Source organism: Plectropomus leopardus, chromosome 15, assembly GCF_026936395.1.
Source record: "Plectropomus leopardus strain MGB_pleo_1.0 chromosome 15, ASM2693639v1, whole genome shotgun sequence".
Lineage (NCBI taxonomy): Eukaryota > Metazoa > Chordata > Actinopteri > Perciformes > Serranidae > Plectropomus > Plectropomus leopardus.
In genome coordinates, this window is record NC_142190.1 from 3,901,989 (window position 1) to 3,920,718 (window position 18,730).

Below are 18,730 nucleotides of genomic sequence, written 5' to 3' on the forward strand. Positions count from 1 at the left end.
GAAGTTGGCAAACAAGCTTTGAACATTGTTTTCCTGTTTATGTTATGTATGCGTGGTTTTTGTGCGTACACATTGTTTATGCATCTGGCTCCTGGTGAAAGCAAAATGTATATTTGCGTATCATCTGCATAATTAAGGTAGGCAACTTTGTTATTTTGCATGATTTGGCCTAACAGAAGTATATAGAGATTAAAACTTTAAATCCTGGATCAACATCACTTTTCTTGGCTTTGTTGCAGTTTACAAGCATTAACCCTTGGAAATGGGGGTTAATTTGGTTACATTTCTTTAGAAAAAAATCTGTCAAAAATCAGCAACTTGGCATGAAATGTCCCACAAATTGCAAAAAATTAAAAAAACAAACAAACAAACAAACAAAAAAAAAACTAAAAGGAGACTAGAAACTGACCTGAAAATTAGCTTAAAAATAAAAATTAAAAATAATTTTTTAAAAAACTGTGGGAGAATAATTGGGAAAAATATCAAATAACTAGGTACATTTCAAGAAAACTATATATAAGTTATTCTTATCATGTAATTAAAATATAATATTTATACATTTGAATATGTATTTAAAATATTTAAAATAATTTTTCATTTAGTTTTAGCACTTTTTCTAGTCAATTGCTGTCTTTTTTGTTGCTTATTTTCAGATACATTTTTCGTAACGTTTTACCAATGTCTTGCTACTTTAGTGGTAATTGCTTGTTAAGTTGCTTATTGCCTTTTTTCATGTTCATCAAAAACTCAACCCAGTTTGCTCGGGTTTAACAAGCGACAGAGCCAACTGAGCCCTTGTTGGGCAGATTTTCCAGCGCCTAAGTCTATCTACAATATCACATTTTGCTCCTGCGTTCTGCTGCGATGCTCGAGTCAGACTGAATTTTTTATGAGGCTGTTTAATTTGGAGCGCTCCGTCAGTCCTGTTAAAAGATGCAGGTGAAGCCTCGTCGCTGGGTGTCTCTGCATTGTCGCCTTGAAGCAGATTTTGCGTTAGTGCATCTGTGCAGACGAGCTCCTCTGTGTTAAATGTGTATATCTGTGCTCCTCACTGCTCAGCAGGCTGCCAAAGTTCATCCCTCAAACAAAGCTGGCGTCTCTTACCCGAGTGTTTCCCTGGGCGCTCTGGACAAAGAGCTGACACTCGGCAGCGGGCCTCCAGGCAGCTGTGTGTGTGTGTGTGTGTGTGTGTGTGTGTGTGTGTGTGTGTGTGTGTGTGTGTGTGTGTGTGCGCGCGCGCGTGTGTGTGTCTCTTGCTTTTTGTGTCTTCTTGTATATCTGCCTTTCCCGGTCGATGTTTGAGCATGCAGAGGCAAGTTTTTCAGATTTTGACGTGGAGCCAGGAGGAACGGTTTAGAATGCGGGCGCGCAGTTTAATAATAATTTACCATCTAAATTCTGCAGTGCAGTAAATAGATTATGATGTACAGACACAAACCTCTGAGCCAGAATAAACAGGCTGACACAGAGAAGCGTTTTACATTCTGTGTTTTTGGATTAGGGGAAGATCTCGCGGACCCTTTGATGCTTGTGTGTAGCTCCCTCCGTGTGTTTCTGTGCGCGCCTCAGAACGTGTGGCGCCACACACCAGTTGAGGCTGAGGTGGATAACGGGGGCAGTTACATAAGCGAAGATGAAAGGGATGTGAGGAGATCACTTGTGAAAAGCAAAATCAATACCCTGATATTCTTTATTTCTCACGCTTATTGCGGTCAGGATCAATAACATGCTGAACTTCCTGAAAAACACGGATGAAAGCGGAGCGGCGCAGTCAGAACTGGGTAATGTAACACATTTGGAACAGATAAAATATTTCTTCCCCTGTGGACTCATCGGGGTAGAGGAAGAGATTTGTACATGCAAGCAGCTCTGATGCGCTTTATTTAAATGTTCATATTTATAATGAATGCTCCCAGTAATTCATTACTTATAATTGTGATTCTTTATATTAGTATGCTTCACTTTTTAGTCCCACAAAAGTTAGTGAGTAAAACCAGGAAAAAGTACTTATTAAAAGTAAAAGTACCCAGTGCAGAAAAGTAAAAAAATCAAATTCATTTTTAGGAAAAATGTAAAAAACAACTATAACCTTGAAAGTCTTAAAAAACAGCCCCAAACTAAAAATTGTCAAAAAGAAAGAAAAAAACTGACATCAAAATTATTAAAAATACACCCCAAAACTCAAAATAAAAATATATAAACACCCTAAAGAAACGCCAAACTTATTTATAAAAATAGAAAAGAAAATAATAAAATTAACCTCATAATTATCTAAAAAAAAAACTCCACCCAAATAAACTTCAAAATTAATTTTAAATATGGGGAAAAAACATCCAAAAAACTTCAAAATATAAAGTAAAAAAAAACAACCCAAAATTAAAAAACAAACAAAGAGTTTATGTTATTTTTGAAGATAATAACTTTAAAATAGAAGCTCACAGGATAGGGGCAAAGTGAAGATTCAAACACAGTAATAATAAAGTATGTAGATAAAACAACCAACAAGATTATAGATCAGTTGTGGAGCACTAGGAAGAAAACACTGTATTTGTCAAAAAGCAAGCCTGCAAAGTATGTGTTATTGTTCAAAATAAAAAGGGCATGAGGTTGAAACACCTTTGTGCTATAAACGAAGCCTTCATTTTCTCAGGTGATTGTTCCTGCACAAAATTGCATAGTGAAAACAAGGTTTATAGAGAACCAATCTAAATGCAGATGGTGCCATTGTTCCATAGCCATTACATTGTGTAATCAACAGTAACTTGATAGTGAGAAGTGTAAGCAAAGCACTCTATTTCCACTTTAAACAACTTATCTGTTGTGTTGCCACACCATATTTGCAATGTTTCATAGATAAGAGTCATATATCATTGTCACTGTCCAAACCTTTTGTTTCCATATAGATATTCTGCACAGAAGTTACAACACATTCCAGCAGAGACAATATAGTCTTCATATATCATCTGCAGTTGATATGAGAGACATATTTCTTCATGGTGACACAGCTCTGCGTTCATATTCAGCAACAGTGCGGTCTCTCTGGAGCTGGTTACAGATTCACCATCTTGCTCAAGGACACTTCAGCAAGGCAGACACATGCTGACACACCGGTTTGATCCATGATTCTTCAACTGAATGGCAGCGCCCCGTTCAGTCGTGGGCATTTGACATACTGTCATGCATTTATGCATTCACTCATTCTCCCTGCTGGCTTCATTTTTTGTGTGTGTGTGTGTGAGTGTGAGTGTGTCAGGCTCTCAGGAGGGCTGGAGCCTGTCCCAGCATGCAGAGTGCAGAGAGCAGAGCTGCTCTCCCAGGGTGAACGTAGAGGCTTAAAATCACTCACACTCATACCTGTAGGCAGTTTGGAGTCTCCAGTCCTCTGCTGTATATTTCTTTTGGCTGTGGGAGGAAACTGGTGCATCCTTACTGAACCAACGCAGAATGTGGAGGAGAGGGAAACTCCAAATAAATTTTAAAAAAAAAAGGTCACACAGCTTCTTTCTGCCGGTGACAGTCTAAACTGAAGAGCCATGCCACCCTCAGGCACCAGCTGTTTTTCTTTACAGACTTAACTCTTTGGGACTGATTGGTGCATTTTACACGCTTTTCATTCTTTATTTAAAAAAAAAAAAAAATTTGGCTCTGTTTATGCACATGGCATACATTTTGGCAAGATTGTGTATTTTTGTTAAATCTTGAAATTTCCAGCTCAGCTCCTATGATAAGTCTGAAATACACTGTGTAAACAAAATTGTTACATTCATTAAATTTTTTTTTTTTTTAAAAAACCTTTTCATGTAGTATATGAAAATGATTCATTCTTTTGTGTGTTTTTTAAATCTAAAAACAGTGGCATCATGTCAAAAACCTGGCATTTAAAGGGTTAAAATTCTGTAAATTTATGAATTTTTGATATTTGACCTAGAAAACACTAGCGAGATAGTCTGCATTGGAACAGTTTTTTTTAATTGAATGATGATTTGTGAAGTTTTTTTGCTTGTTTGTTTCTTTGTTGTCTTTTTCTTTTCTTTTTAATGATCTGGACCCTTCTGTGTGTCTAAAATGAAGTTTTGAATTTAACTGAATTTATGATTACAACTGATGTTGGTAAAAAAAACATAAACTCATTGATAGTAGAAAGTCATATTAATGTATAATATTTTTTATAGCCTGATTTTAAAAAGTGCATTTTGTGTGCAGAACAACATGAGTGTGAGTATTTGACACTGCACAAAAAATAATAATGTATAATATATAATATTATAATTAGGACTGATGATTAAAAAAATAACTCAATGAAAGTAGAAAACCATATTAACATAGAATATTTTCGAAAGCTTGATTTTGAAAAGCGGTTTTGTGGGCAGAGCGATATGAGAGTGTATAACATTAAAGCGGGCCCTAAGGATTGATTTAACAGGTTCATCTAAATTAATCCAGTTAAATAGAGAACAAACCAAACATACACTTTTTGCATAAGGTTGTGACAAAAAAACACTGACATCTTCTACATTTTCATAGAAGAGCCAGCTAGTTTTTCCACACATGCCGCAGAGATTAGGATATTTTTTTTCAGGTGGAACAGAGATCAGTCTCCAGAGCTCAGACAACACAGTCCTCCTGGCGTCCTTCACTTTGTGTGACGGATACAATAGCTGGTTATGTTACCCTCTATGGCTTCTCAGAAACTCTCCTAAGAACGGAGCCGACAGGCGAGCAGAGATGGCCGATACACTGTGAAATGTGATGTGCAGTAAGTGAGGGCTTCGCTGTCTTGATAGAATCCAACTGTGCCTGTTGTGATGAGGGTTTACATCCACCTGCAGAGATACTTCGGTTCAGGGAGGCAGAGCTGGATGGTGCCGTTTTACCCGTTAACCTGATTCTTACACCGACCATTTCAAACTCTGAGGGAGACAGTTGGAATACAAACACAAGCACCTCAAGTGTTTCTCACCAAGATATTCTTGGAAATACACGTACTCGCTGAGATACCAAGCTGTGGTTTTGCAGGGAGTTAAAGGGATACTTTTTTTTTCTTGTTTTGTATCAAAAAAAGAGGGCAGCATGTGTAGATGAACTGTGGTAAACTTCCCTCCATCTAACCAGTGCATAGATTCCCCTCTTTCCCACCCATGGTGAAACTCCACCAGGTTACATTTTTTATGTCATTCAGTGGAGTTTCACTGGCTCTTGTGCTGTTTTGACAACTACAAGCTGTACTTCCACATTTTCGTATTTTGTGCCACTCATGCTCTGCAGAAACGGAGAGTGTAGCGCTGGATCAAACCGTAAAACTAGGCAGTGTTGATCAAATTTAAATCAATATTATGTCATTGCACTGCCTATTTTTAAAACGGCGTATTAGGGTCATTGTAAAAGTAAAAAAAAAAAAAAAGGAGGGTTGAATTCCGGGAAAAAAATCGAGTTTATACAGTTGAAAATAAGTGACAAAAAGTCAGTTTTGGCATTTTTACCTTTATTAGACAGGACAGAAGATTAATAATGTGAAAGGGGGAGAGAAAGGGGATGACATGCAGCAAAGGGCTGTGAGCTGGAATCGAACCCACGGCTGCTGCAGCAGGGACATTGCCTTCATTTATGGTGCGCCTGCTTTATCCACTGAGCCACCCAATGCTGCTCTTCCCAAAATGTTTTGCAAGGAGCCTTTTAGAGTATATTTGATTTTCAATTTTTTTTTTCAATGACTGTTTAAACCTGTCTATACACTATTAAAAGCTGCTTATCCTGTTATTTTTTTATTTTATTCTTCAGTTTTCTTTTATTATTTATTTATTTTCTTTCTTATCTTTTGTGTATGATAAGGTTCATCTATCCATCCATCTATTTATCCATCCATCCATCCATCCATCCATCCATTCTCCTTCGCTTATCCATGGCCAGGTCGCAGGGGCAACAGATGAAGCAGAATATTCCAGATAACCCTTTCTAGTTATCCTGGGGGACCCCAAGGCGTTCCCAGGGCAGACGAGAAATGTAATCCCTCCAGCGTGTTCTGGGTCTGCCTTGGGGTCTCCTACCAGTAGGACGTGCTGGAACACCTCCAATGGGAGTCGCCCAGCTGGCCCCTTTTGACGCAAAGGAGCAGCGGCTCTGCTCCGAGCTCCTCACCCTATCTCTAAGACTGAACGCAGCCACCTTGCGGAGGAAACTCATTCGGCCTCTTGTATCCGCAATTTTATTCTTTCAGTCACTACCCAGAGCTCGTGACTATAGGTAAGGGTTGGAACATAGATGGACTGGTAAATCGAGAGCTTCGCCTTCCGGCTCAGCTCCTTCTTCACCACAGCAGTCAGGTGGAGCGCCCACATCACTGCAGACACCACGCAAAACCACCTGGCCATCTCACGCTCCATTCTGCCCTCACACATGAACAAGACACCGAGATACTTGAATTCCTTCACTTGGGTCAGCAGCTCTCAGCTCCTAGCAGCCGCATCCACAATGGAGGTCTCCCCCGCCACCTGATCCAACTCTCTTCACCCGAGTGTCCAACACATACGGCTGCAGATCGGATGATACAACCATAAAGTCATTCATTGATCTTCGGCCTAGGGAGCTCAAGTACATTTATAAACACCCATGTGCTCAGACATGGTGTTCGTTATGGACAATCCCTGTCTATCACAGAAGTCCAATAACAAAACACCACTCGGGTTCAGAACGGCCAGGCAGTTCCTCCCAATCATACCCCTCCAGGTCACTCCATCGTTGCCTCAAGAGCTTTGAAGTCCCCCAGGAGAACAACGGAGTCCCCAGTTGGCACCCTTTCCAGGACACCACCCAAAGACTTGTAGAGGGCCTGGTACTCCGAACCCCTGTTTGGTGCATAAGCACAAACAACAGTCAGAGACCTCTTCTTAGCCACTTGCAGCAGCATCGAGGCGACCCTCTCATTCTCCAGGGAGAACTCTAACACAGCGGCGCTCAGCCGAGGACCCATGAGTATCCCCACATCCGCCCGGCGCCTATCACCCTGGGCAACTCCAGGAATGGAGAGAGTCCAGCCCCTCTCCAGGAGTATGGTTCCAGAGCCAGAGCTGTGTGTGGAGGTCAGCCCAGCTATATCTAGCTGGTACCGCTCCACCTCCTGCACAAGCTCCAGCTCCTTCCACGCCAGAGAGGTGATGTTCCACGTCCCCAGAGCTAGTCTGCAAAGCCAGGGGCCCAAGCCCCACTCCTGCCTGCTGCCCGGCACACAATGCACTCGGCCCTGATTTCAAATCCTGCGGGTGGTGGGCCTACAACGTGGTGACAGCATGTTATTCCTTCGGGCTGAGCCCGGCCACCAGACGCTTGCTTTCAAGCTCCACCACCAGGTCTGGCTCCAGGGAGGGGCCCTGATGTCCCTATACCGGGCGAGGTACACTCAATTCAAGTCGGCCGTGTTATCAGAGTCTTTGTAACTTGCTCTCAGTCGGACCCCATCCCTGGGACCTATTTGCCTTGCGCTCCAGACAACACAGCTCCCAGGATCAGAGGGACACACAACCCCCCCAGCTTGCTTTTTTCTTTGTTTGAGTTTTGTAGAGTTGTTTTTTTCTATTTCTAATAATAATTTTGAATTTGTTGTTTTTTTTTTTATTATTTCAATTAACCATAATGTGTTCGTTGGTTGTAGTCCAATAGGTAGAAAAAAAAACTCCTCTATTTTGGAATGTATTTTGATTTTGTGTTATTATCACCCACCTTTTGTTTGAAATGATTGCGAATGAGCATTAGACTCTGGCAGTAGCTGAGATTTAAATTGCCACCCAATCAGCCTAATGCAGAGTGAGAACCTGCTTCCCTGCTGCTTTCCGACAGCCCTCCATTCCTACCTTATAATTTAGTGAGAGGTCTGCAAAATGTAAATGTTTGCTTGATCCCTGCCAGTTATTCCCTGTGCGTCCTCATGTGCTAAAGCAGATAAAACTGTATCTGCTCAACATGTGATGCAACATCAAAAAAAAAAAAATGCAGTCCATAGCAACCAAACCACCGCATTTTATTTTAGGGCCTTTCCACGATGCTTCAGAGTAAACTTACTGTGTCCCTGCACATATTGCACTTAAAATAACATCTTGTTTAAGCTCCTTTGTTGCCATTGCAAGGACTCCAGGCGATGAGTTGCCTTTGCTCCCACTGGCATGACTCTCCTTGACATTAGACGGCCGATGACGTATCATTCATGTTTAAAATAAACTTCTTCTCTTCTGCAAGCAAAAAGCTCTTCGAGCGCGTCGAATCCTGTGTGTATGTGAGTAGACAGAAATAGACAGCCACCCACATATCATTAGGGAGATGGAGGGAGAGGGAGAGAAAGACTCGCTATGACAGTGTAGGAGAATGAAGCGGGCTGAGGCAAATATGTCGGTCACAGTTTGACATCCTCACGTGTTTTTCACGGCACTCAGATTTAAACAGTGCGAGCTGTATCTCTGAGTAGGAGTTTGCTTCAACCTGCATGGATTCCTGAATAGCCAGTGCTTAATTTCCATGGAGGACAAGATAATAATTCAATTTCCCAGGACTTATAACATGAAGTATGTGGGAGGGGTGTGGGCTATCTCCCTATATCTCTCTTAGGCTCTAATGGAATTAATGGTGGAGAAGGAGTCCGCCCTCTTGTGGGGTGCTGGAAAAAAAAACATTTTTAAAAACACTTTTTATTCATGTTAGTGCTCTGTATATTTGTTCATTTGTTAAAAATCTCTAGCTTCCATCTTCTTATCTAACATCTCTGTTTTATGATTCATTGTGTAGGCAGTCTACCTCTTGGCATACTTTTTCCATTTGTACAAAAGCATTACAAACTGCTCTTACTGGTTGCCAGGGATGTGTTTTTTTATTTGATTTTGTTAAAATTAACAAAATTCTATGTGTTGATGTATATGTTCTGCTTTATATGGATATGTGTAGGCATGTGTATACATACATAAATAGTATATGTGTACACACACTGTGTTTATTAGTTAGATACTCCTATTACTATTGTTTTCGGGGTAAGATGAGTGGGGTTTTTTTGTTTTTTTTTGTCAATTATCTTTTTGTCATACCTTTTTTTCTCTAGTTAATGAATCAATTTATTAATTTATTTAAAATTATATGACATCTCAGGTTATTCTAAGCCAGCTGGGGAGGGGATGGTTAGAAAAAAGTATCAATACCTGCAACATTTAGAAAACACAGGGGCACATAATGATGAGATGCGGCTATGTATATATGATTTGTTATTATTGTCTGCACAAAACTAAATAAATATTTGATCACAAAAAAATGATGTCAAAAAATATGCATACAGCATGTTTATAGCTGCTGGAATAATAACTGAAAATGATGCTTTTTCAGTTATTCACCTATCTGTGTTTGGCTAAATCCTTTTCTTTTCCTCTGCTCTCAGGAAGCTGCTGAATGTAAAGGTCATCGATGACGAGGAGTACGAGAAGAACAAGACGTTCACGATTGTGTTGGAGGAGCCCATCCTGCTGGAGGTGGGACAGAGACATGGTGAGCTGAGGACACAGCTGCAGAGTGATTTGTCCTCATTATTTTATGGCTGGAAATGAGGTTTACTTTGCATCGCCTGCCCTTTATATTTTATTTATACTCTCGTGCTAGAGCAGTTTATATTCAATGATAGAAAATTCCCCTCGACTCTGGGGAAACTCGAAGGTCGAAGGTTTGATCTCTCTACTTTCTTTGGTGCATTTCATGCCCAGGCTTTTCTTCTGGAGGATTCTTGGTTTAATTTTTGCACTTTGAGGAGATACCCTACAGGGGAATGGGGTAAATATTTGAATAATATACAGTATATCATCATAAATGTCCCCAGTTGATCACTTACATTAGGACGATTATTTTTCCTAGTTTTTTGTAACCATAATATTTTCCGATTAAGCAGGTTATGAATGATATATAAACAAGTCCCACTGTTAAAACGTTTGATTATTTACATTAAGACTAAGTTTTTGCATTACAAGTTTCTTTTTTTTGTTTAAATAAGTAAATGAGGCAATTTCCTATAAGATATGTGTTATTTGCATACATTTCCAGGACAAAAATCTGAACATTAGAGCCAGGTTCTTAATTTAATTTAATTTCATGAAACTTTCTTAGCCTATTACTCACATTAAGAAGATTATTTTTTGTTTTACATGTTTTCAGAATTTCTATATTTGGATATGCTATATACTTTTCTACTAGTCTGAATGAAGACATGTTTATTAAATAAAAAGGAGACCAAAATTGCAAATTGACCATTGCATGATAAAACATTATATTCACCTTCAATATCTCTCCTTAAAATACTTTGGGTTTGAGTAGTTAGATAAGGATGAGAGCTAAAAAGGAGGGCATTATTCATAATTTATGGATCTTTCCATAAACCTTACACAGCTGCATAATGATCAAACATTGCTGAAGACAACAGATATATAATTGATTCAGATTTGGTATTTTGTTATTTTAATATGATTTATATAATCTCTTACGTAAAAGAGCATATTTGCTAAATTCATCACTTGTTTTACAGTCACATTTTAACTATTAAATGTATAACAAGCATGCCGAAAATCTTCAAATAATTAAGATGTCACAAGGACAAAACAATCAAACTCGCTGTAGCATGTACTGGATGCATACACACCAAAGGCATTTTAGAAATTATCAAAAATAAAATGGAATATATAAAAAGCATGTTTTTGGAAATATAACCGATGCATGCCTTTGTCAGCAAATGTTAACATAACACAAATTCTAATGTCACTTGTGACCTTTAAAATGCTTAATTCCCATGCATGCAGCCAGCATTAAAGATTGTGTTTCATTATCAGTAGATATGATGTCTTATTCTGCAGCAAATCTCCCACGTGGGAAATACTGGCGGATAGTTTACATACCTGTCCCTCCTCTGCAGGAGACAGCAACGATAACAAGACAGCAGTGGGACCGGAGGACGTGTCAAAGATGGGCTGCCCCTGTCTGGGCGAGCACACTAAGCTGGAGGTGGTAATTGAAGAGTCCTACGAATTCAAGGTAACTCAAAAATAAGCAGCTTTTTACCTCAGAGCTGGACTCACCTTTCACACGGATGTTCGCATATTTTGGAACTTCCCACGAGCTGCTGTGAGCTGATGAATGCCAATATTTTGTTTGTTCCTACAAGATTTACCTGCTTCCTCCTACATCTCTGCAGAACACACAATACTCAGCACCTTCAGATCCTTAAACCAGTTTATAGATTAACCCAATGACATGACATTTAAGAGTTATTCTATAGTGATTATCATCTGTGTGAGTTCATCCTGGCCTTATGCTGCCTTCACGCGTTTCTCGGATACATCAAATATCAATTTTTCAGTTATAATTATGACATACACTCATTCAAGTGCTCTGGTCAGAAAAAGTAACAAACATGGATCACAGTTAGAAATGAAGTATAAGATGTCATAAAATACTTAAATTTTTTACTTTTCCACCAATATTGGGTATGTCACAATATTTTGGGTATGACTGTTGGGGATTTAATCTACCGAGGCATTGGTGATGAATTATTACTGATGTGCATGTAACTAACTGCTCAGTCACCCGTCACCAAAATATCCCGACTAAGTTTCTGGATTCTATGGTTTCCATTATGTAACTTGGGAGTGCCTTAATTAGCTAACTCCATGTTTGCAGTAATGTTAGTAAAGCTATTACATTTCAATTGGCTACTGCAACATGTCCCTCCCTAGCTTCCTCCTACAGAAAAGGTGAATATGCGGAGTCACATACCACTTTGCTAGTTATATCATGAGGACTTTTAATGTTTCATGTCTTTCATACCCCCCCCCCCCTTTGCAGGCTTTCTATAAACTCATCTTCATGTGTAAATTTGACAGTGCGCCCCTTAAAGAACAATTTCAGCTGTAACATAAGATTGCACTCAGGGCTCCAGTTTCATATGCCAATACCAGCAGCTCTCCTCTCTGCACTGGTGTTGAGCAGCTTTATGCTGGCAACATGCCTTTTTCCTGAGGGGTTGTGCGGTTTTGTGCTCCCCTGCTTCTGTTTTGGTGACTCACTGTGCACCACAGTGAGAAGAGTGACACACTTAATTGCACCTTAATTCACCGCATCAGCGCCCTTAATCTTATATGACAGTGTTAAGATGAACCTGTGAAGACATGGCTACCACAAACTTGTCCTTTTCTTTTTTGTTTCCTCTGTCCTTGTGTCCGTCTGCAGAGCACAGTGGACAAACTGATAAAGAAGACGAACCTGGCTCTGGTGGTGGGGAGCAGCAGCTGGAGAGAGCAGTTTGTTAGCGCCGTCACTGTCAGTGCAGGTGAGTGGCAGCCTCGTGAAATGTCTCATCTGTTCATCCCTCCGAGACCAGACCTGTGGACGACTGAGTCTGTAGGATGGATCAGGCCCACCAGCTGCTTCTCGCCAGCATCACTCTTGTGCTACTACACTTTTGTAAAAACGTCTTTAATAAAATCCCCAAAGCTCCAGTTTGACAATAAAAAACAAATCCTGATTTAACAAATAATGAATAAAAGAGCTGTCTTAATATATTTTGGCAATTCTCTGTTTATTTGCTGCCCCCTTTTAATCTAGACAGTTTATTAAAAATGCATGATGTGGTGAAATTCTCGTGAGGCTCACCGTAAAAAAACAACAAAAAACTGGTCAGCTCTGCCCGCACAATTAATGGTTTTGAAAAATTTATGTAGATGAATGTGGTATGGTGAACCCTTTTTATTTTGCCCTTTTTGAAAGCCATTCACTTGGCTTTGTGAACCTTTTAGATCCGCACTAGTGCACAAAGCATTTGGGCTAAAAGCTGAATTAGACACCAGAGATGTGTCATTCGGTTAATGCGCTCTTTTCTCTCAGTGTCTCTCTTTCTCTCTCTGGCTGAGGTCGCTCAGATTTTCATGCTGAGAGTGCGCATATAAATAGAAAGTATGCTTCATGCCTATATGTACATCTATGTAATCACTGACTCACAGTTATATCTACAGATTTAATGTAATGATCTGAAAAGGTTAGCTCCCACACATTCGCCAAATGGCTTGAATGTGCTGGAGATCAGAGATTGCTGTCAGATATGTTACCTAAGTTGGATTGAAGCATGAAGCTGGACCTACTCACTGATTTGCTAACTTTTTAAAAATGTAATATCAATTTCTGAATTGAGAGGTGTCGTAAAGATCTTAACCCAGTTAGCATGTGTGTTTGCTTTGGGAGCAAGTGAAAGAAATCTGATTATTTTAAAATATTTTTCTCTTTTAATCTTGAGCAATGGTCTCGTTTGCCTATGAAGTTCTTATAGAAACATCAGTATCAAGTTGAGGCTGTTTCATAACTACGACTTAAATATATATATATATATATATATATATATATTTACTTTTGTACATGACCATTGTCTGTTTTAATGCAGTATGTTAAGGAATTTTCTGTCCTTCATAATATTGTAATATTAATAATTACTCACCCATTACCTTGAATCAGTAAAAAAAGTAAAAGGAAAATACACAAAAGGTGAATATTCTTCATTAGTTGAAGCAAACCCCTGTTTGGTGGTCCTTATGTAACAGCAAATCTACTGTATATTAAAACCAAAAATGAAATAACATCTCCTAAAGGTGTCGTGTTCACCTGAGACCAGAAAAAAAGTAACTCTTCTCCAAATCAAATAGTTTTGCCTGAAAATGAATAATTCTTGTCCATCACACCTAAACACGTCTGCTCTGATTTAGTTCTGTAAACTGCAGGATCTTCAGATGGTCTGTCAACAGAGCAAACAAACACAGCAAGTTTTGGACACATTTTGCAGGACTTCATGCATCTTTTCTGTCTCCACCAGGTGATGATGATGAGGAGGAGAGCGGGGAGGAACGCCTGCCATCCTGCTTTGATTACATTATGCACTTCCTGACAGTTTTCTGGAAAGTCCTCTTCGCTTTTGTCCCACCCACTGAGTACTGGAATGGCTGGGCCTGCTTCTTCGTGTCCATCTCCCTCATCGGCGTCCTGACAGCTGTGACCGGGGACCTGGCCTCTCATTTCGGCTGCACCATCGGTCTCAAAGACTCAGTCACCGCCGTGGTGTTCGTGGCCCTCGGCACCTCTGTTCCAGGTAGGCGTCTGTGGTGTCTGTCACCTCTAAGAGCAGACTCGTCCTGGGTTTCCTCTGGGGTTTGTGTGTGCTGTCGAAGCAGCTGCCTGGGGAGACTTGTGTAACCTCTGCCTCCGCCTGTGCTGTCAGAGTAATTCTCTCCTGAGCCCTTGTCTTGAGCATTAACAAGCCATAAACACAGAAAGAGACCGTTTCACTTGTTTTTCTCTTGGTGCCGCCTAATTGTATCCCCATTTCACTGTGTCCTAAACACTGCCACAGAGAGGAACAAATGAGAATATGAACATTGGGCTGTGACAGGTCAGTGAGCCCCACTCGAGCCCTGAAGTTGGCAGACAGGTTATCCTGGGAGTTGCCCTACATGAATATGTTAGAAGGCAATTATCAAGAAGTTGCACTATCAGTTGCATAGTAGCAGTTTAGGTTAAACAATCATATTTGTTTCAGAGATATAGTCCTCTCTATGTATTTGTAACACTTTTATTTGCTAAGGCATATCCGTACTTAAAACAGTTTCTGCATGGTGCCAGAACAAGCTGAAAGAATATTTCTGTTTCAGTTCATTGTGTGACATACTAAACATTTTTATTAAGATTTATGACATACTATTCATGGCTTTTTAAGTAACTTTTTGTGACATACTATGCTATGACATTTTTTGACAAATTATGTTACTTTTTTTGCGACTTTAGTGATATATTGTACTATGATATCTTTTGACATATTTCACCATGATATGAATGAAAAAACTTTATTGACAAACTATAATATGACTTTTTTAATACCTTTTTTTATGGTATACTATATGATGCCCCTCCCTGAGCTACCACCTTATCGTGGTGGAGGGATTTGCGTGTCCCAGTGATCCTAGGAGCTCAGTTGTCGGGGGCTTCATGCCCCTGGTAGGGTCACCCATGGCAAACAGGTCCTAGGGGAGGGACCAGACAAAGTGTAGCTCACAAGACCCCTATGATGACATCAACCAATGGTCCAGAGTTCCCCTCGCCCGGACGCGGGTCACCGGGGCCCCCCCCTGGAGCCAGGCCTGGGGGTGGGGCTCGATGGCGAGCGCCTGGTGGCCGGGCCTTTACCCATGGGGCCCGGCCGGGCACAGCCCGAAGAGGTGACATGGGACCTCCTTCCCGTGGGCTCACCACCCATAGGAGGGGCCGTAGGGGTCGGGTGCAATGTGAGCTGGGCGGCAGCCGAAGGCGGGGACCTTGGCGGTCCGATCCTCGGCTGCAGAAGCTAGCTCTGGGGACGTGGAATGTCACCTCTCTGGTGGGGAAGGAGCCTGAGCTGGTGCGCGAGGTTGAGAAGTTCCGACTAGATATAGTCGGCCTCACCTCGACGCATGGCTTGGGCTCCGGAACCAGTCTTCTTGAGAGGGGATGGACTCTCTTCCACTCTGGAGTTGCCACTGGTGAGAGGCGCTGGGCAGGGGTGGCAATACTTATTGCCCCCCGGCTCGGTGCCTGCACGTTGGAGTTTACGCCGGTGAATGAGAGGGTAGCCTCCCTCCGCCTTCGGGTTGGGGGACGGATCCTGACTGTTGTTTGTGCCTATGGTCCAAACAGCAGTTCAGAGTATCCACCCTTTTTGGAGTCCTTAGAGGGGGTGCTGGAGAGTGCTCCTTCTGGGGACTCCCTCGTTCTGCTGGGGGACTTCAACGCTCACGTTGGCAACGACAGTGAGACCTGGAGGGGCGTGATCGGGAGGAATGGCCCCCCCGATCTGAACCTGAGTGGTGTTTTGTTATTGGACTTCTGTCGGGGCGGCAACACCCGAACCCGCTGGTGGACACCGGCGGTAAGGGGTGCCGTCAAGCTGAAGAAGGAGTCCTATCGGGCCTTCTTGGCCTGTGGGACTCCGGAGGCAGCAGACAGGTACCGACAGGCCAAGCGGAGTGCGGCGGCGGCGGTCGCCGAGGCGAAAACCCGGGCATGGGAGGAGTTCGGCGAGGCCATGGAAAACGACTTCCGGACGGCTTCGAAGAGGTTCTGGACCACCATCCGGCGTCTCAGGAGGGGGAAACAGTGCTCCGTCAACACTGTGTATGGTGGCGACGGGGCACTGCTGACCTCGACTCGGGACGTTGTGGATCGGTGAAAGGAATACTTCGAAGACCTCCTCAATCCCACCGACACGCCTTCCATTGGGGAAGCAGGGCCTGGGGACCCGGGGGTGGGCTCCTCTATCTCTGGGGCTGAGGTTACCGAGGTGGTCAAAAAGCTCCTCGGTGGCAGGGCCCCGGGGGTGGACGAGGTCCGCCCGGAGTTCCTCAAGGCCCTGGATGTTGTGGGGCTGTCGTGGCTGACACGACTCTGCAACATTGCGTGGACATCGGGGGCAGTGCCCTTGGACTGGCAGACTGGGGTGGTGGTCCCTCTTTTCAAGAAGGGGGACCGGAGGGTGTGTTCCAACTACAGGGGGATCACACTCCTCAGCCTCCCTGGTAAGGTCTATTCGGGGGTACTAGAGAGGAGGGTCCGCCGGATAGTCGAACCCCGGATTCAGGAGGAGCAATGCGGTTTCGCCCGGTCGTGGAACTGTGGACCAGCTTTGGACCCTTGGCAGGATCCTTGAGGGTGCTTGGGAGTTTGCCCAACCAGTCCACATGTGCTTTGTGGACTTGGAGAAGGCATTCGACCGTGTCCCTCGGGAGTCCTGTGGGGGTTCTCCGGGAATATGGGGTTTCGGACTCCCTGATACGGGCTGTCCGTTCCCTGTATGACCGGTGCCGAGCTTGGTCCGCATTGCCGGCAGTAAGTCGAACTTCGTTTCCGTGAGGGTTGGACTCCGCCAGGGCTGCCCTTTGTCACCGATTCTGTTCATAACTTTTATGGACAGAATTTCTAAGCGCAGCCAGGGTGTTGAGGGGTCCGGTTTGGTGACCTCAGGATTAGGTCTCTGCTCTTTGCAGATGATGTGGTCCTGTTGGCTTCATCGGGCCGCGACCTTCAGCTCTCACTGGATCGGTTCGCAGCCGAGTGTGAAGCGGCTGGAATGAAAATCAGCACCTCCAAATCCGAGACCATGGTTCTCAGCCGGAAAAGGGTGGCGTGCCCCCTCTGGATCGGGGATGAAGTCCTGCCCCAAGTGGAGGAGTTTAAGTACCTCGGGGTCTTGTTCACGAGTGAGGGAAGGATGGAACGGGAGATCGACAGGCGGATCGGTGCGGCGTCTGCAGTAATGCAGACTCTGCACCGGTCTGTCTTGGTGAAGAGGGAGCTGAGCCGAAAGGCAAAGCTCTCGATTTACCAGTCGATCTTCGTTCCTACCCTCACCTATGGTCACGAGCTTTGGGTAGTGACCGAAAGAACTAGATCGCGGGTACAAGCGGCCGAAATGAGTTTCCTCCGTAGGGTGGCTGGGCTCTCCCTTAGAGATAGGGTGAGAAGCTCGGTCATCCGGGAGGAGCTCGGAGTAGAGCCGCTGCTCCTCTGCATTGAGAAGAGCCAGATGAGGTGGCTCGGGCATCTAATTAGGATGCCTCCAGGACGCCTCCCTGGTGAGGTGTTCAGGGCACGTCCCACCGGTAGGAGGCCCCGGGGAAGACCCAGGACACGCTGGAGAGACTACGTCTCGGCTGGCCTGGGAACGCCTCGAGGTCCCCCGAAGAGCTGGATGAAGTGGCCGGGGAGAGGGAAGTCTGGGTTTCCCTGCTTAGGCTGCTGCCCCCGCGACCCGACCCCGGATAAGCGGAAGAAAATGGATGGATGGATGGATGGATATATGATGACATTTTTTGAAAAACAATACTGACATTTGAAAAAAAACTGCTATAACTTCTTAACTTTATAACTTTAGTGTGACATTGTTTTACTTTTCAGCATACTATACTATGACTTTTTTGACCTGCTATATTTTGATTTTTTTTCCCACAGTATTTTTCAAAATGCAATATTATGACTTATGTTTGACATGCTAAACTATGCTATTTTTTATACCATTCTTTGACTTTTTTGTGCTATTTTGGATGATGCACTTTATTATGACATTTTTTATGGATTTTGGATGACAAACTATACAGTCATATTATCATAGAACATAACCAAGGGCTAATTTAAGAAACTGATTGATTAAAAAAAAAAAATCAACAGACTGTCTTATCGGGCAGGTGTGTATGGGACACGCAGAGAATGGATAAAAATAACTCAAAAAAATAACAGAGGACATTGATAGGCCCATTATGAAATTGAATTTTTTTTAAAGATTATTCTTTTGGGGCATTTTCCCATTAGTTTATACGACAGTGTGAGAGAGACAGGGAAGGTGAGAGAGAAGAGGTAATGACATGCAGCACAGGGCCAACAGGCTGCATTCGAACCTGGGCTGCTGAAGAAGCCTCAGACATATGGGGTGCACACGTCATAGCATGCATGTCAAAAAACAGGCAAAAATATCAGAATATAGCATGTTGAAAAAAAAAGATGAAAACGACATAGTATAGTATGTCAAAAAATGGCAAATTTTGACATGTGGACAAAACGCCTGAAAACGACAGATGAGAACATGCTGAAACAAGTCAAAATATAGTATGTAGAAAAAACAGCTAAAAACATCATAATAAAGAATATTCAAAAAATATTT

General features: G+C 42.6%; 1 protein-coding gene across 2 annotated transcripts in view; it reads left to right on the forward strand.

Moving 5' to 3' along the window:
• The window catches only part of slc8a4a (solute carrier family 8 member 4a), a 62,801-nt gene that overhangs the window by 15,579 nt on the left and 28,492 nt on the right, over nucleotides 1–18,730 (forward strand). For both annotated transcript variants that reach the window (XM_088088651.1, XM_088088650.1), the window contains exons 5-8: nucleotides 9,407–9,513; nucleotides 10,922–11,040; nucleotides 12,235–12,334; nucleotides 13,865–14,137. In XM_088088651.1, coding sequence (XP_087944777.1) covers nucleotides 9,407–9,513; nucleotides 10,922–11,040; nucleotides 12,235–12,334; nucleotides 13,865–14,137 — 599 coding nt within the window. The remainder of the gene's footprint in view (nucleotides 1–9,406; nucleotides 9,514–10,921; nucleotides 11,041–12,234; nucleotides 12,335–13,864; nucleotides 14,138–18,730) is intronic.